This window comes from Microplitis mediator, chromosome 6, assembly GCF_029852145.1.
Source record: "Microplitis mediator isolate UGA2020A chromosome 6, iyMicMedi2.1, whole genome shotgun sequence".
Taxonomy (NCBI): Eukaryota; Metazoa; Arthropoda; class Insecta; order Hymenoptera; family Braconidae; genus Microplitis; species Microplitis mediator.
Genome location: NC_079974.1, coordinates 83,719 through 104,500, shown reverse-complemented (window position 1 = coordinate 104,500; position 20,782 = coordinate 83,719). Strand labels below are relative to the sequence as shown.

General features: G+C 26.7%; 2 protein-coding genes across 4 annotated transcripts; both read left to right on the top strand.

Moving 5' to 3' along the window:
• The first annotated feature begins 956 nt into the window (after positions 1-956).
• On the top strand, positions 957-6,342 carry LOC130669472 (uncharacterized). Of its 2 annotated transcripts, XM_057472407.1 has the most exons (5): positions 957-1,091; positions 1,214-1,353; positions 4,732-4,859; positions 4,930-5,261; positions 5,334-6,342. In XM_057472407.1, exons 2-5 carry the CDS (start codon positions 1,311-1,313, stop codon positions 5,497-5,499), a joined length of 669 nt encoding a protein of 222 aa, XP_057328390.1. In that variant the 5' UTR covers positions 957-1,091; positions 1,214-1,310; the 3' UTR covers positions 5,500-6,342. The 2 variants fall into 2 exon arrangements, with proteins under 2 accessions (XP_057328390.1, XP_057328391.1); XM_057472408.1 differs by lacking the exon at positions 957-1,091 and having other exon boundaries at positions 1,102-1,353.
• A 144-nt stretch (positions 6,343-6,486) lies between these two features.
• Positions 6,487-19,004, top strand: LOC130669471 (uncharacterized). Of its 2 annotated transcripts, XM_057472404.1 has the most exons (12): positions 6,487-9,139; positions 9,570-9,705; positions 9,862-10,653; positions 10,737-10,819; positions 13,221-13,359; positions 13,795-14,534; positions 15,074-15,521; positions 15,583-15,770; positions 15,845-15,983; positions 16,338-16,552; positions 16,634-16,784; positions 16,852-19,004. In XM_057472404.1, the coding sequence occupies exons 1-12, from the start codon at positions 8,989-8,991 to the stop codon at positions 18,392-18,394; spliced, it is 4,725 nt and encodes a 1,574-aa protein (XP_057328387.1). In that variant the 5' UTR covers positions 6,487-8,988; the 3' UTR covers positions 18,395-19,004. The 2 variants fall into 2 exon arrangements, with proteins under 2 accessions (XP_057328387.1, XP_057328389.1); XM_057472406.1 differs by lacking the exons at positions 6,487-9,139; positions 9,570-9,705; positions 9,862-10,653; positions 10,737-10,819 and adding an exon at positions 12,889-13,142.
• The last annotated feature ends 1,778 nt before the right edge of the window (positions 19,005-20,782 follow it).

The window sequence follows — 20,782 nt, the reverse complement described above, 5'->3', positions numbered from 1 at the left end:
TTTTGTGTTTTATAATCTTTAAAGTTGATACTCCAAGCGGACGCAATTTATCCCGCTTTTACACCGGCATTACTCCGCTTTTACACCGGTTATCCCAATTTAACACCGGTATTTTTAACACTGGTGTATTACTCCTCCTACACCGGTGTAATTTCATTTTTACACCGGGCGGAGTTAAAACGAGTCCATTTTTAACACCGCTCTTTTTACAGTGTACCAATTATGGTGATTTTTGGCAAAATTGATAATTTTAAAGCTTCGGGGCACTAAGAAACAAAAATCGCAGCAGTTTGAAATTTTCAGGGTTTTTTCAGGACACTTTGAGGTTGAAAAAAAAAACCAAGATATCCTCTGTTCATTCGTTTTATCCAAAGTTAGACCAAGATTTCCGAATATCCTTAAATATGTGAATCTTTACCTGTTTTATAATAAACATTATCGCTTCAAAAAAATTTTTTCATCAAAAGCCACTAATTTCGCCTTATAGAGAATGTTTTACAGTTTTCAAAACCCTACTTCTATTGTCTGTACTGTTTTCTTTTTTCCATCATAAAAGTAATTAAAGTAATATTCTAACTTAGAAAATTCGGTTTAATTTTATATGATACTGAAGTTAGCCGACGTCTAATAATTTTTGAATTTTTTAAAAGATGATAAATTATAAAAAAAAAAATATTTAAAAAAATTGCACTTATAGTCTTTTTAATTTTCTACATGTGCATTTTTTCAGTTTTTTTTTTCTTCAAATTTAATTGTTGAAAATAAAATCATAAAATTTTTAATTGTCCGCTAACTTCAGGGTCATAATTTTATAGATTTGATATTATTATTATTTTATATGTTGTGTGGGATTTGTACAGAATTCCTTCATTATCATCTGCTACTTTGCTTCTAATATATGTATCATTACTAGATGTCTCTAGCCCCATATTATTTTACAAAACAAATTTATTATCTCTCTGTGTGAGTATGCAATGTAAACAATGTAAACATGACATGCACACATATAAGTTTATAGAATGCGCACGAGTCATCGATGATAGTGATAGTATTTTTTGTGGTGTTTTGTGGTGGTATTCAATCGTCACAAGGTTAGTAAACTCATCGACAACAACAATATCATAAATAGTGATATAGATCATAACATTTAAATGCTAAAGTGATAAATGTACGCAAAGACAATATTTTTTAAATTTAAAATTCATTATTACAGGTCCTTAAGGTCACAATAATCAATAACTCTTGTTGACATAATCAACCTGTGATTTAGGATTTAGTATGTAGTGAATTGTTTTGAGGTATTAATCATCATGAATACAGTTGACGGAAAATTAGTTGTTCTTGGTTCTCAAGGTATGCTTTACTTTTGTTTTAAATCTATTAACTAAAAATATACATTTTCGGTCACAAAAATAATATTTTATAATTACATAATAATAATTATAATAATAATAACATATTGTTGCACGTGTTAGTGATTAAAACTTAAAATTAATATTACGTATTGGGATGTTATCAGAAAGTCAATGACTGGACATCGCAGATATTTTCAGATTATCTGTTTAAGAATATAAATTAAGATTATTTTAATTATTATCCACGTGTGTAATATCGACACATTTATCAACTATTATAAATATCTTCTTTGTTTTTCATCATGATAAAAACATATTTTTATGTTACAAATAAAAAAAAATTTCGAGTGTAAATATTTATATTTTAAATGTTAAATAAACTCAAGATATTTTTACAGCATTGACGCGGGAAGACCCATTTTTATCATAACAACACAAATACAACCCATGATACTGAAATTAGCCAACGTCTAATAATTTTTCGATTTTTTAAAAACGATAAATCATAAAAAAAAAAAAATATTTCAATAAATTGCACCTATAGTTTTTTTAATTTTCTTAAAAGTCCAAAAAATTTTAATTGTCTGCTAACTTCAGGATCATTACAAATCCACAATTTTTTTTTTTTTTATTTTAAAAATCTTTTTTTTTTCCAAAAATTAACAGAAAGAATTTGTAATTTCAATTATTTTGATTCATTTTTAAAAAGCAGTATTTAACATATTTATATAAACTTGAAACTTGTCGGATGTCTGATATTATCAATATCATTTTTTGTTTATCACAGTGTAATAATTGACGAATTAATTTTTCTTATCAAATTTCTCTATTAATAGATGACAATTATCGTTTGAAACGAATTATTTATATAACTATCACTATCATTTGAATAATATAGAAAGTTTATATAATATTTTTTTATTATTATATATATACTTAATAATATTAATTAATGATGTTTTAAATATAATCAATTATTTAATGTTTATAACTTAATTATATAATTAGTCAATTGAATCTTAAATATTTTTTTTTATTTCTATAAAAAAAACTTGATTAAAATACTAATTACTATACGTAGGTTATCATTAAGATATATATATTTATATTACAATATATTTATTTACATTGTTAATAACTTCAAGTCAATTATTTAATGACATAGATTATTAACTAAACAATTATAGCAAAAAAAAAAAAGAAAAAAGTTAATTATTAGTATACATAACTGTGTGATTATAATCGCGTTAATTAAATCATTTATTTTTAATTTTTAAATGTTTTTATCATTTCATCGCAAATTGACCAGAGGTTGATATTAACCATTTTTTATGTATATAATTTTTAAAAAAAGTCTGTATGACAAAACATACTCCAGCCAACAGATTTTTAAAAAAAGTTTTATTTGAAGTTTTAAATAAAATTTTTCGATTGATATTTTTTTTCTGATAAATTATTTATAAAAATATTAAAATTTTAGAAATTTTAAAAATTTAGCAAAGCGACCACCAGAGACATGCTCTTTTTCAATCCGAAATTATTCTTGTTTTAAATGTTAGAGTGTTATATTAAAGCCGAATCATGGCGACCTGACGAAAATTGAAACAAACGCATATATAAATTACTATGGCCATAATAAAATTGACAACGATTATATTACAAATTATTGTAACCATTGTAAATTTTACTATATGGTCGTAGTAATTTTTGTAACGATATTCAAATTTCCGTTGGGTGGCCAATGTAGTCCGTCTTTACTATGACATCATAGTACTCCAAATAAAAATATTTTCTCTATGTATATATAATATATACATATATTTATTTTATGAATTTTTCCACTCAATTTAAATTTATCGAAAAAAAATTATAATTTTCATTGAGTTAAAACTGTAATCAAGATACACTAAAATTATTCGGCTGATTTGATAAAAATTTCAATATCTAAGCGTTTCACTTTTTTACTCATTTTTCAGTAAACAGTAGGAATAGTATTACTTATATATTAATATTGAGTCAGAAGCATAATTTATTTAAAAAATGGTAAACATTTATATATCAAAATTTATAACATATAGCAGAGCCAAACTGATAAAATAGCTCATTATGTAAATTAATGAGTATAACTTATTTTATTTATAGATATAATAAATTAACAGCGTTTACTATGCTTAAAAGTAATGAAGCTTATCTGATTTTCAAAATAATTAATAGTACAGTAATTTTGAATTTACAAAAATTAATAATCTACTTTACATTATACGCATTGATAGTAAATTATACTTTTTGTAGTGTACATAATTTTAATAAATACTAAATTTATAACATCATAAATAAAATCCTCAGTTGCCATAATACTGTTATTACATTAATTTTTTTAGATTGGGTAAATTCCTCAATGAAAAATTAAAAATTTAAATTTGTTATAATGAAAAGAATTTTCTCATTTATTCCGAATGGGATTTTTTAAACGAGATTTTATCGTAAAAGACCAAGAGATAAATAAGGAGGAGCATTAAAATGGTCAGCTATTCTCCGTAATCTCCAGTTACCACCTAACTATCAAATCTTTACTCATATTCAATTATATATGAATAGATAAGAATAAGAAAACATATATTTTAGGTATATAAATAGTAACTGTATATCTGCAAAACTACATAATCTAAAAAAATATCACTGATAATTCAAGTACGTACTTGTCACACCAGAGTTTCTGTTCCAAAAAGTGCGTTAAAAATAAAAGTTGTATTGTCAATCAAAATGAGATCTCAATTACACCTAAGAAATTCCGATCCGATGCATATCTATATTTAGATTAATTAGATAAAGTTAAAACAAGGTCAAAGAAACTGCCATTTTTAAATAATAATAATAATAATAATGTATACTGATTATAGTTTTAATTATATCAGTTTAAATTATTTTTTCTTTTATTTATTTATTTTTTTTTTTTTATAGATCTTAAGTACATAAATATATTTATTAATAACAACAATTACACCTGTTGAGAAGACCTGGTGATGAATTTAACATTTTAAAAATGCCATTTGGCAGCCACAACGAAAGTAAATTTTGAAAAATATCAAATTAAAGTTAATTTTATCAGTTTTAACTTACAAAATTTCGTAAAAATTGAATAGGGTAGAAGTGGAATTTGTGGCCACTGCTCCATTTTTGGACATTTAATATTTTATTTTAATTCATGGAAAAATATTTTTAAAAAATCGCATTTTACTGGTGTCACAAAAGTATCATCAAACACATTTTTAAAATTTATTATGTCATTGCGTATTTTACAAATTATTTTATTGAAAACTTTTAAGTGGCCAAATAACAATAAAATTAAATAAATAAAAATTTTTGATTACAATAGGTGTCGGCAAAACCAGTATGATTAGCCGATACTCAGGCAAAGTATTTAATCCACATGCTAGTCCAACAATCGGTGCATCATTTTTTAATTGTAATCTAAATGTAGATAACACAAAAGTCAAAATCCAGGTAATTTATTTATTTAAATAATTTCAAATGTTTAATAATAAATAGAAAATGTAATTAAATATATTTACAGATTTGGGATACAGCTGGACAAGAACGATTCAAGTCAATGGCGCCAATGTACTACAGAAATGCAAATGCCGCTCTCTTAGTCTTCGATATTACACAGTACAATACATTTACAGCTGTTAAGTCATGGGTAACTGAATTACAAAGAAATGTTGAAGGACCAATGGTATTAGTTGTTGTAGGAAATAAAAATGATTTATTAGATCAACGTAAAGTTGACTCAGAAGAGGCTCAAAAATATGCAACATTAATTGGTGCGACTTATTATGAAACTTCTGTACTTCATGACGAAGGAATCCTAAGAGTTTTTCAATCTATTGCCCTCGGTCTTGTAAGGTAAAATATTATTATTATTATTAATCTAATTAATAAATATTATCCGTTGTTATTATATTTTAAAATTTTAAGATTAAATAACGGTGAACATCATACATCGAATCTAAGAATTCAAGATTCACCAAGCTCTGGAATAGGTAGCTTTGATTCAGATTATCCTCTTACGCCATCAAGTGAAGAGTCACTTGCAACTTCTATTGCTCATGGAATACATGAAAAACCACCAGCGTGCTGTTAAAAATCATATAAAAAAAAAAAAAACAAAGTTAGATTTAATTGTTAAACAAAAGCTCTATTGTGTTATATCGTATTTAAAATAGATATCAGGTGTTATAACTGCTGACGATTTTTATATAAACTATGCTGATAATGAGCACAAATCAGACTGCCTCAGCATTCTCGTATTATTTATAAATTTAATTAATATCACGCTATTTTTGTATAAATAATTATTTTTCTATAAAAAAAAAAAAGAAAAAAAAAAGGCTCATAAAATACTTAGTTTTTATTTTTTTATATAAAAAATTAAATTCTATTAGCCGTTAAAATAAATAACTGACAATTTGATAACAATGCCTTGTATAAAACAAAATATATATACAATTATAGCTAAATATTATAAATGTCTGCCAAAGTCAATTATAAATAGTTGAACAATAATTTATTTACTTTAAATTATATTGTAGTAAATTTGAGACTTAATTCTCACTAATTAATGTTAAATCTGCGCATTATTTATGGAAATTATACGATAGTAATAATTTGTGAGATAAAAAGTTATTCTGGTGATGACTAAAAAAAATAAATCTTGACAATTTTTCTTTTTAATACCTTAAGTCTGTTTGCACTCATTTCAAAATATTACTTGTAATTAATTCATAATTTACATAAAAAATATATATCTCATAAAGAAGAATTTTAGATAAATTCATGAAAATACGATTAGAAAAAGTTAAGCAAAAATAACTATGTTTTTACTGATGATGACAATTTTTCTTATGATTTACTATAAATTTAACTTATGACAGAAATTTAAGCTCTTTTATTTTTTCTGTGTAGCATTTAAGTAACATAAGACTGTGTAAATAAATATTTTTGCTAATCAACTAATAATCGACTGTTCTATAGGTCGATGAAAATAAAAAAAACTTGAATAAATAAATCCAATTTAAAGATAAAAGTGTAATACAATATTAAATAGAGGATTTAATTAAAAATATTGACTCAAATTAATTTTACAAGTCTGTGAATAATCTGGGCGTAATCATAAGATTTTGAATTATTAGAAGAATTCATATAATTCGTAAATTATTGTAAAAAAATTTAAGTTTAATATTTTAATTCGAAAAAATAAAAATAATTTGAACGTCATGAATTATTCGATAAATAGTAAATTGGACTTTTTGTTTAGAGTACGTATATTATTTCTATATGTTAAACTGTTGTAGAGCAGATTTAAAAGCAAAAAAAAAAAAAAGTGATTTAAATAAATATGCTCGGAAAAAGTTAAAACTTGCCAAAAATTCATTTGTTTTTATTTATTTTGTTCGAATACGAAAGAAAAAGGTTTATTGTAAGTTATTTCTCCTCAGGAAAAATTAAAAAAATAAGACTCGAGAGTTGTGACCATGATAACTTAAGATAAACATATAAAAAATTAAACAAATTCTATAGTATAATTTTCATAAAAATTATTTTGCATATTATATACATTTACTTATTAATAAATACTATTAAACAACAGTAATTTAACTTATTTTTTAGTTAAAACTATCAACTGATTAAATTAAGTAAAGTAATTTTAAATGTATAGCGACAAATATTCAATTGTATAAATGCCTAAAAAAAATACTTGCTATTAATTAAAACTATTTTTTTAACAAATAATAATAATAATTAAGCACTCGGCTGTGTAGATTGTACGGTACAAAAATCAAATTAAATTATTTTGTTAAAAGAACTTGAGAGATAAAATAAGAAAGAGAAAAGAGAATATAATCGTGAGAATTAAAATGTAATTGTAATGTTAAAGAAACGAATATTTTTTCTCATTAATCTCACAATGGAGTGTCAGTCGACTCTGTCTTGTGTTAATTTCATATTAACTGTCTTGTGTAAACAGGCTTTCATTAGACATTAGATACCACTCTATACTATATAATAATATAGTAATGATTGTATAATATCCGATTCATAACCGAGATAAGTTTCTTTCACGTATTAACCGGATGTCGATGCATGAAACTTCTGGGCACTTGTTTACATTTTAATACAGAAAAAATGAAAATAATCTTTAAACAAACATTTGAGACTTGAGTTAAATAAAACGATTAAATAATTAGTGATTATGATTAAAAATAAAAAAATCGTACAACAAACTTTTGACTGAAATGATACATGATGCATGTTATCGCGATAAAAAATAACGTAAGAGTATAACTGAAAAGACAAGAAGAAAAATGATATAAAAAATTTAGTAGTAGTAGTAGACTTGGAAGTAAAACTGAAGCGATGCGTCATCCGGCAAATACAAGATTGTTAGTATACGAGTTTCTCGAAGCGTGACACGGTTTTATTTAGACCCGTTCAATTCTCATTGGGCAAGGATCAAGGATCTATTCTGCATGTTCATTAATACTATAACCGCGATATTCTTAAGGCAGAAAAAAAAAAATAATAATCACTCCGTTAAACGTATGCTAATTAAATTAATTTTAACTTTTAAATTCTTAACCGTTATAATATTAATAATTGCAGAATAAAAAAACAAATTGATTTATTTATTATTTACTTTACTCTCAAGTTGAATGAATGATTGTCGAGAATGTCGAGATACAATTATTATCATTAAATTTGCGTGCGTCTAATTACTTTAAGAGTAACTAATTTACGTCGCTCAATCGTTTATTTGTACAAACAAATGACAAGATTGTTTCGCAAACTCAACCATCCCAACAATAGCTTGTAAAAACAACATAATGCTTTTATGAACATCATGTTTAAACTTTACAGTCCTCTATTATTTTGTTCTGCTTAAATTATAATAATTGTGGTTATTAACATACTTCTTTAATCGGTTTTTTTATGTAACAAAATATTTACCACACCCTTATTCTTAATTTTTTAATTTTAAAGCCACAACTTAATGATTTAATTTGTTCCTTTATAGTCATCACTAGTTGACTAGCATTTCAGTTAATTAGAAAATAATCCAATAAGCTCAAATAAAATTTAAGTTATGGGTTGAAGACGACAACAATGACGACCTATCCTATTATAGTAAAAGTATACAAAGGAAGGAAGAGAATGAATAAGTTATAAGAATGTGAAAGAGGTGCTTGTTTAGTGTGGTATAAAATGATGATACAGTTACCTGATCCTGCCAGTTGATGCGAATTCTACTCTAGTATACAATCGTTTGTTGTTATAATAATAACGAGATTACTCTCTTGTGTTATTATGTAGTAATAAATTATTAAATTACGGGAAGGGAAATCAATCTTACATGACTTTAAAAACAAAACTTTTATATTTTAGTGTTTTACAGTCAATACGTGTGTGTGTGTGTGTGTGTGTGTGTTAATGTTCTTGGGGACTTGATGAAAGATATAGAGTTGAGTCATAGACAACCTTCAGGGCTAAAAAGCTTTAGAATTTTACATAACAATAATTATCGGAATGAGAAAGTCATGGTTTATGCTGATGATAGAGATGATAGATTGTGGAGATGATGGAGAGACGTGTAAAAATTAAATACCCGATGAGGGAATACACTAATAATTATTTTTTAGTTTTTTTATTTTCTTTTACTATTTTTAAATATAATGTTTATGCGCTGGATCTCACCATTGATAATCGTTTATTTGTTACTCCAAGTGGTAATTTTTTTTTTTTTCTGAATTTATAGTTAATTTTTTAATATTGTATTAAAAATTTTAACATTAATTTGAACAATTTTTAACTAATTTAAAGTTTATTTTATAATCAATTAAATGTAGAATAATAAAAATTTTTTATTTCTTGTCCCAAGCCAAAATATTGAATTTATTTTATTATAAATCGGACTCCATTATAAATATGTAGTTTTTTTTTATGTTACTATTTTATAAGTAAATTCTTTCCTAAATCTTTAAAATTCTCTTAACTGCACTACTATTGGTCTCGTTTCTCTATTTTTAATTAAATTTCGTTCAAATGAATCAGCATTTGCCGATTGAAAAAAAAAAAAAAAAATTATTATCGGCTTTAATTCTATCAATTTTATTTAAATGATTGAAATAAATTAAAAAATATTAAATTTTTCATTAGATTGTTATAAAAGAATAATAATTGGTTCACGTCTTGAAAATTCTTCAATAACAACGACAATTGAAGCATCAAGTGTTTCAGATTGCGAGACCGCTTGTTCAGCCAACGGAACATCCTGTGTTTATTTTAGTTTTGGGTAAATTATTATTATTATTATTATTATTTATATTAAATTTTAAGGACACTTGTATTGTTGATAAAAAATTAAAGCCTCGGTTTTACATTTTATATATTTATTATTTATTATTTATGTCATCATTACCGTTAATATTTATAAATTTTTTTTCTGTAGTGTCGGAGCAAGGGGAAATGGTACGTGTATGCTCGGACAAAATATAACTCAAAGCACAAACCCATTCACTGCCGATACAGATTATGACATATATGCTAAAGGAAAAGTGTCCTTATTAGGATGTCGAATTAGTAAAGATTGGTCAAAAAATATTTTATCAAATGTACTGTCACCCATTGCTAATAATCAGAATAAAATTAATTCAAATTTAAATTTAAATAACAAAAAAACAGCACCAACTTTAATTATCAATAATAATCTAGGAAGAATTTTTGGCAATTCAAGTTTATTAAATACTTTTGAAAATTCATTTTTCACCAAAAGAATAAATCAAACTAATTTAAATATTAATCCAATACAAACATCTAGTTTAACTCCGTCATTTAAAAATGATGCTCGGACAAGAGTACTTGATATTTTAATAAATAAAAAACAAAATAACTACAAAAATAATTATCTAAATAAAATAAATGAGCTTAATAGTAATCCACTATTACATCAGGATGACTTTGAATCTCATTACTTGAGTACTCTTAAAGACATACAAATTCCTCCAGTAGAAGAAAAAAAAAATAAGGAATTAACATTTTTTGGACAAAAAATAATAAATCCACCGAATAATTTTTATACATTTCGAAATCAAAAAGAAATATTGCCATCAGTTATTGATGACTATAATTATCCTACAGCATTAGAATACTATTCTGATTTCGGTCGAAAAATTCATGATCAATCAAACTTTGAATTTGAATCTCAATCTCATAATGATGATAATTATTGGATCAACTCTGGGTAAATCATTCAAGTAATATTATATGTACTTTGTTAAATACAACATTCAAAATAAAAAAAAAAAAAAATTGCTATTTTTCTAGTTATGAAATTAAACAAAATCCATCAGAAGATTTAGAGGCACAAATATTTGGATCAAGTGGAGTTGAACTGAAAGGGGACAAAGGTAAGAATAAATCAACTTGACAATAATCGATTTTATTTGGTTTTTGACAATAAGCAAAAAATGATTGTATTCGATAAAAAAAAAATTCTTTCGGAGTTAAAATTTTAAAATTAATTTTAAGCGGTCGCGCAGACGAGTTTCGGTATTTTTTAAGTTTAGTAAATAATAATTTGCTTACGTAAATTATTTTCAAATGCATTAAATTTTCTTGACATGAAAATACCTTTGAAATGTTTAAAACTATCCTAACATTCAAAAATTTTAATTCTGTTTGAAATTCTTTTATGCTATAATGGTTCAAAATCTCATTTGAAAGTTTTACTAAAGTTCAAATTAAAACAACTGTAAAATTTATTTCTGAGGATTATGTATAATAAAATTGTTCTTTAAAACTACAATTCTTATTACCTGAGTTTTTTTGGCAGCAGTTTAATTTTAAAATATTCAATAGTTTTCGTGGTCATCAGTGCAAAAAACTGTCTCGTCATTTATTCTTATAAAGACTATTAGAATAAGTAAATATAAAAATATTTAAGATAAATAATAATCAGTATAAAAAATTAAATAATGAAGATGATATAACAATTATCGGTTATTAATTTATTAGCACGGCTTTTACATTAATAAGCTAATCGACAAATCGCTTTGGAAACGACGGCATTGACACAGTTTCAAAATGACGCGCGAATCTACGTACATTTACCCTATTACATTCTCTCACTTATATTAACTTCCGGTGAGGATCGTGCGAGCGGAGAATAATGACCACGCTCATCATTACATCGTTAATGAACAATGTAAATGTTCATTTTTTACACCTATATCTTTCTTCAGAAACAACTCATATACATTTTATACCTAAACAAATAAATATTCAAGTTAATACTCTCATACAAAATACTTTTAAATCTAATATTTATGATAAATATTTTTAACAACCGCATTAATCTTCATTCATCTTTGTCTTTATTGTCTTTAATTTCTCAAATAAGCTTCAAAAATATACGATTGGTTCAAAAATTTTATTCACTTTTTCTTGCAATGATTATTACCATTATAAAGTTTGAAAATATGAAAAATCGGTCGATTAATTTAAAAATATTGGAGTATGGGCATTCAGAATTTAAAAAATAACGACAAATTTGAGATTCATGTCTTCTTTCAAACCGATTTCATTGTATATTTAAACCTTTAATTTGATTTTTTTACTTAAACATAAGTTTTGAGGATTTTATCAAGCTGCCTGGCAAATGGCATTTTTTTTTTTTTACATCCATAATAGATTGATAGAAAGAAAGGAAATTGATTGAAAGTAAAAGTGTCTTTGTACTACGGGGGAGAGGCGAAGTTGATTAACGGAAGAAAAGGGAGAGGCATCCGGTATTATATGCACAATCTATTTTCATTTTCATTTTCCTTTTATCTCTTAAATTTTACTTCATCTTCACTTAATTACTCTTTTTAATATTTGAAAATTAAAGTTTGCGTGACACATTTTTAATTTAAGGTAAACACAAAACAACAAATATTACAAAATTCATTAGATTATACAATAAAAAATAATATTACTAAAATAATTATCAAGTTGTTCATAATTCTGGAACGTAATGCTGTTAAATAAAGGAAGTTGAAACATTTAAGAATATATATATAGTTGAAATAATTTAAAGAACTTTCAAGGTCAGCTAAAAATTTTTTTTTTTTTATGTCACGACAATTAAAAGTTATTTAAATCTTGTTATTCATTTTAAAATATATGTTAATAATTACGTTGGCGTAAATACGGTACAGGAATTAAAATAAAGTGAGTTTGATGGATGAAGTATAAATTATAAGTGTTGAAAATCATGTATACATACAGGTAATTGGATTGGTAGTAATAATTATGATGATGATGATGATGAGGATGATTGTTAGTACTCATAATTTTATTTAATCCTACGATACATCAAACAAAGCCCCTCCCTCACGGTGTAATAAAATCCTCCCACCATTTATAAACATTCACTTTTCTGTATATAATAACGATGTAAGTCTTTGAATTTTGCTATTATTTTTCATTTCTTTCTACGGTCAGTTTATTTATTTTATTAACATGTTTACACATTATAAATTACTCAAACTATCCATTTGATCTTCACCACTTTTTAATTATTTAGTCAAATATAAATTATGTTGACATTTCATTTATTTATAAATAGATAATTAATTGATTTATTTATAAAAATGTTTAAAATGTGGATTTTATTATTTATGACTTTTGTATCAAAATCAATTAGTTTAGATACGGTAATTATAGTGCGTGATGCAGACTGTAATGATCGTAAGTTAAATAATAATAAAATTAGTGATAAATTTGTTTGTTTGTTTTTTTAAATTTTTCTTGTGATTTATTTCTCAGCTTGTTTTCGAAGATCGGTCTCGGGTAAACGGATTGTCAATTCATACATACGAAGATCAATGGATTGTAATAGATTGGAAGATTGTTATCGGATGTGTGAGTACGAGAGATCTTTTACATGTGAAGGTTTTAATTACAGGTAAATTGAAAAAAAAAAAAAAAAATAATAAATAAAATTAGTTTTTCTATGTATATTATAACATAAAATCTATATTTATTATAATTTTATTACAATTGTTTCGTCATTATAACGACAAATGATAACGATAAATCTTAACGATTATCCACGCTTGGCGTGATTGCTGTATCCTCAGAAGGGAAATATCTAGGTTAAATTATAATTCATGAGCATCATGCATACAAGTGATGTGCATTGTTTATCCGGTTTAGCATTGCATCAGTGCGGATGCAATTTTTCGATACTCGCGTGGACAAAATGCCCAACAATTTCACCATATCAAAATTTATCCATATTTTATTTAAAAAAATTAAATCTTGAGTAACAAATTTATAATTAAATTTTCAACATCTTTACCTAAATAACTTGTTTCTTTATTTCATTTATTTATAATAGAGCTCAACCAACCGGTAAAAGTATTTGCGAGTTAACATCCACGCCAATGAATCGGGTTAATGTACATAGAGATTTCACTCAAGATCGTCGTTGTGACTTTTACGAAAGAGACTGGACACATCACTGTTTCCATGGGCATGATAAAAATATACCATCGTCACAAAATTGGTGGTCAAATTCTAAACCCTGGAACCCAGATGGACAGAAAGAGTATCCATTTATTCCAAAAGACTTTCGGCCTTGGAATACTGATGAACAAAGAGGGTATCCGTCAATTCCAAAAGATCCACGACCGAGATTACCTCCAGATCGCAACCCTCTCGTCACGCAACCGGCTCCTTATGGAGGATCGTTTAATGAAAATACTCAGCTGACTATTGATTTATCGAGACCACTTGATCCAGGAAGACGTCCAGAATCAGGTCAAAGTCATGATGATTCGTGGTTTCGACCTGGATCAAGTGGAGATAGACCCCTTCCTGTTCGACCTATTGAAGATTATTATCCCATTTATGATAATGATAGACCTGAAAGGCCTGAACGACCTACAGAAAATGATTTTTATAATTATAACAATAGAAATCGGGGGCCCGAAAGACCTTATTTACCCGCAAGGCCGGGAGATTTTAATGGGAAAAATGGAAATGGATATTCATATGGCCATCCTGTGTCTGATAGATGGCAAGGAAATTATTTTTCTAAATATCCTCAAAGAAAATACGGATATGGTTCTGATCCAGGTAAATATTTAAGGGAAATCAGGGCAAAATACAGACACTCTAATCTTCGTAAGTGCTTATTTTTAGTTTTAAAATTCTTAGCTAAAAATTCTCAGTTTGTAAAAAAAGGATAAAGCAAGTTCATCAGTCTGAACAGTTAACGAAGTTATTAAATTTTTTTTTCAAGTGTTTATTATTTTAATTATTAAAATGAGCTTTAAATGTCATAAATTAAGTACAATAAATTCAATCCAACTTTTATTATTATTATTATTATTATTATTATTTTTTTTTTTTTTCAGTAGCTATCTATTTTACCTTAGATTCAGCTTCTTCAGCTCTAAATTAATTAATTCAGATGACAAACTTAAAGTGTAAAAAAAAATTTACTGAAAATATAAAACTGCCAGTATTATTCGAGCTGACCAACTTGATCCATTGTTTTTATATCTAAAAAAAATAATTTTTATGGTGTCTCATTTTACCCTGGTCTTCTCTATATATTTTACTAGCAATAAATCTTTAAATGGACAAAAAAAAAGAAAAAATTGTATTTTTAGAAACAAATGAAATAGCTCCGTATAATCCAGAACGTAGAAAACCATTGAAACCAGGACATTGGGATTCATATGGTCCATCATACGCTGATGGTTATCATACTCATTATATTGGAGACTATAAACCAACTCAAGAATCTCCTATAGGTCGAGAACCGCTTCCACTCCCACCCTCACCTCTGCCACTTCACCCACCGCCAGTATCTAATGATCATGATTACCCTCCTGGACCATATTATAATTATGGAGGAGCTTATGGTTACTCAAATACTCCAGCTTTGCCGCCAAAAAATTTACCTCATCCGTCAAAACTGTGCTCTGTTAGATCTGCTGGTGGATTCAGACTTGCACGAGGTATTATACGAAAGAGTTATCTCACTCCGAATTTAGAGCAGTGTCAAAGTTTGTGTGATGAACAAAAAGAATTTTCATGTCTTACATTCGCTTATAGGTAAATTCAAATAATTTTTTAAATATTTTTGTTATTTATCTGTTTATAATTTATTTTATAGGTATAATTTAGCTGCAACATCACCCTCAGACAATTGTCTTCTTAGTGATATAGTCTTTGAAAATCTTGTATTTTATACAGACCTTGAGCCTGACCGTGACTATGACATTTATGCAATGACGAAAAATTCAAAATGGTGTCAAGTTAAAACAAAATCGTCAAATCCTAGACGTCCACATCCACCGGATGGTATTAAATATTTTTAAATAATAATTTCTTATTTGTTTATTTAATATTTTAATAAATAAATAATTTATTTTCAGAATGTTTTTGGCGTGTTAGGAGTGGTTTCAGTATGCCACCGTCAATGATAAAAAAACCAATACGCGTTGACGGTATGGGTGAATGTCAAGTTAATTGCGTTGGTTCAAGAGATTTTACCTGCCGAAGTTTTGTCTTCAGGTAATTTTTTTTTTTTTTTTAAATAGAAAAAAATAACAAAATTGGGAAATAGATTGACCCTATAAAGTCCTAATATTATAAGATACAAAAATTTAATAATTTTTTTAATTGCGATAATTAGTATTGAATTAACTTGTTTCTGACTGGTGGCTGCTAACACTTTAAGGTAATCACAAAAAATATACTGAACCCTATATGAAATCGTCTTTTTTTAACCCTTGTCGCACAATTTACTATTACATCCATATACTCAGGCATTATTCTAAAAATAATCAGAAATATTTTCTAACTTATAATATTAATATTTCTATTTCCTTTTTTATTTTTACAACTTTAAAATAAAAAATTTTATAGATATGAAACATACTCTGGAAATGGACAAGCAAATTGTTTACTGAGCGACTGGCCGGCAGTAGAAATAAAACCAGAGGCCATGCAAGATATGGACGGTGCTGAATTATATGAAAGAGGCAGTTTTGGACGTGGTTGTGAGCCTCATCATCCAGTAGCACATCCTGATCCTGGTGCACATCGTCCAGTTGATCGTAGACCTTTTCGACCGGACGATGGTAAAGTTTACTAAACAAAATGTATTTATTAATTGATTATAATATTTTTAGTATCTATGGTAAATAATTATGATATGATAGCTTCCTGTTATACTGGGTTCGACAGGCCGTGCAAATTAACCCCGTATGCAATAATATTTACGTTAAAAGTTGGCTCTGAAGCTGAATGTCGTCGAAAATGTTCAAATATGAGGCATCGAGATTCACCTCCATGTATGTCTTATAATTACAAGTGAGTTTTTTTTATCAAACAAACAATTGTTCCCTAGAATCTGACATATAATATATTAAAATTACAGAATTAGTAGTAATCCTCAGGATGAAAATTGTTATCTCAGTGACGTTTCTTCACGAGATTTACGACTTGGCTTAGACTATACTCATGATAACGATTACATACTATACGTTTGGAAAGAATTAGAATCAAGATGTTCAGCAGACGACAGTTATGATGACAAACAACCAAGTTATTATCCACTTCCTCATCCATCTGGTCATAATATTTATCGTCCAGTAGCAGATAAACCATATGCAAAACCAGATGATCCTTATTATTACGATATAGGAATTTCAGATCCAACAAAACCAATAAAACCAACAATTACTGCATTAGGTCCAGCTTATGATACCGGAGAATATTCAGGAGGAAATGAAAATAATGGGTATCATGAAAAATTCTTTTTTTCAACACGACCCGATGAGTCATCCGTGTTTCGTCATTTTACCGTAAATGGAAATCCTTGCAATCGAGGAACAAAATGTGAAAGAAATAGATTAGCTGGATTTTGGACTTGTCAACCAGAAGGTTCGGAGCCCGATGGTTGGGAATATTGTTGTGATCCTGGTCATCAGTGTGGATTTTCACATGGTTATAATTATCCTTGGTGTTATGTAGGTCCTTCTGTAGATCAATGGAGACCTTGTAGTGAAAAATATCATCCTTATCAATTGAATCCTCGACCATTAAGACCACCAATAATAAATCGACCATTACGGCCTAGAACTGATAGTTGTGAGTATCAATGCAGACATTGGCCCATTACTTTTTTACACAGTGAACCTCCACCTAATGGTACTAATTCTGTTGCACTACCGAATTATGCTACAGACCGTAGTTCAAGTGAATCTGATAATAAATATAAAGAAATTTCAGGCGTGTCAAAAAATTCAAGTCGATATAGAAATCATACTAAAAGACGTGAAATAGAACCTTCTTTTTCATCTTCAACTATATTTTTATCAACCTCAACTTCTTCATTACCATTATCATCAACATTATCATCATTTTCTTCTTTCCCCTCAACAACACCATCAACTACTTCTTCTTCTTCTTCTTCTTCTTCTTCTACTTCTTTACCTACTCTATCAAATAAACGTAAAAGAAATAAAATAAGTTTAGTACCAATAAGAATAATTAGAAATAAATCTAATAGTACACATGGAAAATATGTTATAAGAAGATTAAGGCCGCGTTTAAAAGGATCAAATCTTGTAAATGCATCATTTAATTACTCACAAAGATTTTCACGAGATGAAAACACTGGACAGTATTATATAACTAAAAAATTATCAACATTATCTAATAATACTAAACGAGCACAACCTACAGGTAAAGTTGAAAGAGTTGTAATACAGGATAATTTTATTGATGATAATGATAATGATAACAATAAAACAATAGAGTCTCAGCTTGTAACGACGCTATTATCTGAACGCCCGAACAATACTCAACTGCAAACTATTCCACCCGTGACAGTGAATGTAGTGATAAATGAGACTATTAATTTAAATGATACTAAGCAGTGGGAAAAAGTGACAACTATTGATAGGCCAGATAATTAAAAATTACAATTATCAGATGAAAATATAATATAGACTATTCTTTTAATGTGTAAAACGTGTAAAAAAAAAATATAATAATAAGATAAATATTAAACGTTTTTTTAAAATTAGTTGTTAGTTTAAGTTTATCGAAAGTAAATTAATTTAATGATATCATATATTGTAATCAAAGTCTTTTATGATGACAGTTTATTAACATATAAACTAAAGATTTTAGTAGATTTCGTGAAAAAAAAATTTTTCAAAATGTTATGAATGAATAATTTTCAAATTTTAGACAATTAAGCTTTTTTCAAAAACTTTATTTTTAGAATTTTCGTTTGATGTTTGTTTTCTAAACTTGTTACAAAAAAATGAAAAAAAATAAATAACCGTTTTAAATAAATATATATAAAAAAAGTGTAAATGAAGTTAAAACAATGTAGGTACTGAACCGACCTGTATTTTTAGTCTTTAATTTTCCAAAAAATTTTAACTCAAAGTTACCAATTGCCTCAAATTTTGGATTTTCTTATCAGAATTTTTTTAAACTTTTTTTGTGTTTACATGGGATGTTTAATATTTTGGATTATATTGTATAAGCTATCAACAGGTCTGTAAATAAAAACAATCGATCTTATAAATTATAATCTTGAATTATGAAAAAATTATTTAATATACATGATTGATTTTTATTAATTATAAATCTGATAACTCGAATTTTAATATTAATTTTTCATTCTGTTACGAATATTTAGTCACAATCATCATGATGATCATTCAGCCCAATCTGTTTTTTCTTCTTCGTAATTTTCATCGCCTCTCTCTAACCACAATGAAATGGTTCCCTGTGGAAAAGCTCTCATAAATTCTGATAAGATATTGAATATTTTTTATGAGAATCTATGAGGTTCGAAAATATCTATAAGATTTAAAAAAATTATCATATGAATTTTTATGAGAATCTATGAGTCAAAGCTTTTGATGTTTTCCTATCATGATTTCCGTACTAGATTTTTAAAAGAATGAGTAAGATTTTTCAATTTATGAGATTTTGTGACTCGAATTCCGCCAACGATTATGAGATTGAATAAGTACTTTCACTTCTATAAGATTGTTACAGTTTATTCTAATGTATTTTCAATAAGAATTGATCAGGTGAATTCCGATGTTATAATACTTACAAAATCTCAATAAGATTATTTTTTCATACGAAATTTTCAGAATTTATAAGTTTTAGTAAGAGTTATCCTAGGAGATAATATCTTATTGAATATCATAAAATATTTGTCATATTTTATGAGAAAATATTTAACATGTATTTCTTCGAAATTTTATGAGACTGAATCAGGAATCACATGGACAAATGCAGACCTTTTTCTCATAAAAATTTTATGAGAATTAGTAAGAAAATCTATAATCGAATTAACTTGTAAAAACTTGAAAGATTTAATTTCAATTTAAAAGCTATGTGATTTATGAGTTTTTGTAAGTTTTATTTAGAAGGCTATTACTTATAAAATATTATGGAGTACTTATGAGATTTTATAAATAATTTCCATTCACATAAAATATTAATTTTATCAGATTCATTTAAAAATAATTGCTTAACTTCATTTTTTTTTTACAAGAATTTACACCAGAAATACTAATATTATCACTTTTTCTTGTACTTTGAATATTTTAACTGTTCGGAGATGAGTGAAAATATAAGTTTTTATGTGATTTTTTACAAACCCAGTAATGTATCTTGCCCCATTTTTTTTTTTTGGTGCAAGATACATTATTTTTTTGTAGCAATATTGCATTTTTTTGGTTAAACAGAATAAAATTTCTCGGAACAAGTACTATTCTTTTTACGCAAGTATTTTTGTATTCTCCGACCAAAATAACAAAAGTTGCTTAAGCTAAGAGAAAAAATTTTTTGGGAGAAAAGATCGATATGGAGAAGGGGTAAGTCACCGGTGCTAGGCAGCAGCAGCGGGAGTAGTTCGGTGCTCGCCACGAGATCGCGCCTACGACATGTAGTGTCCCTGGTAAGACATTTATTTCAGAAGTGTTATATTCCAAATTTCAATACGATTTTATTCGAGTCCTCTGTCATTTGACAGACCAACAAGTACCTGTTTGGGTTGTACTATAGTATATCCCATAATACATTATGACTTTAATATTTAATATTAATGTTTACTTGAGTAATTTTTGATGAATATATAAACTGACTCAATTTCATAGATTTTTCGTGAATAGATTGCTAAGGATTTTCGGCATAAATACTCATACAAATATTCTTGAGTATACATAATTCGTGGACAAATACTGATCGTTTTCTCATAGCCAATTTTTTTTATGAGATTTTATAAGACCTTTTCCACAGGGATTTCATTGGTTGCATTGAACTTTTTACCG

Excerpts from the sequence above, each read along its gene's own strand:
- LOC130669472 (XM_057472407.1), top strand. The coding sequence starts at position 1,311 with ATGAATACAGTTGACGGAAAATTAGTTGTTCTTGGTTCTCAAG. Across the intron at positions 4,860-4,929 it reads ACACAAAAGTCAAAATCCAG|ATTTGGGATACAGCTGGACA; the intron begins GTAATTTATTTA and ends ATATATTTACAG. Across the intron at positions 5,262-5,333 it reads ATTGCCCTCGGTCTTGTAAG|ATTAAATAACGGTGAACATC; the intron begins GTAAAATATTAT and ends TAAAATTTTAAG.
- LOC130669471 (XM_057472404.1), top strand. The coding sequence starts at position 8,989 with ATGATGGAGAGACGTGTAAAAATTAAATACCCGATGAGGGAATACACT. Across the intron at positions 10,654-10,736 it reads AATTATTGGATCAACTCTGG|TTATGAAATTAAACAAAATC; the intron begins GTAAATCATTCA and ends CTATTTTTCTAG. Across the intron at positions 10,820-13,220 it reads TGAACTGAAAGGGGACAAAG|CTTGTTTTCGAAGATCGGTC; the intron begins GTAAGAATAAAT and ends TTTATTTCTCAG.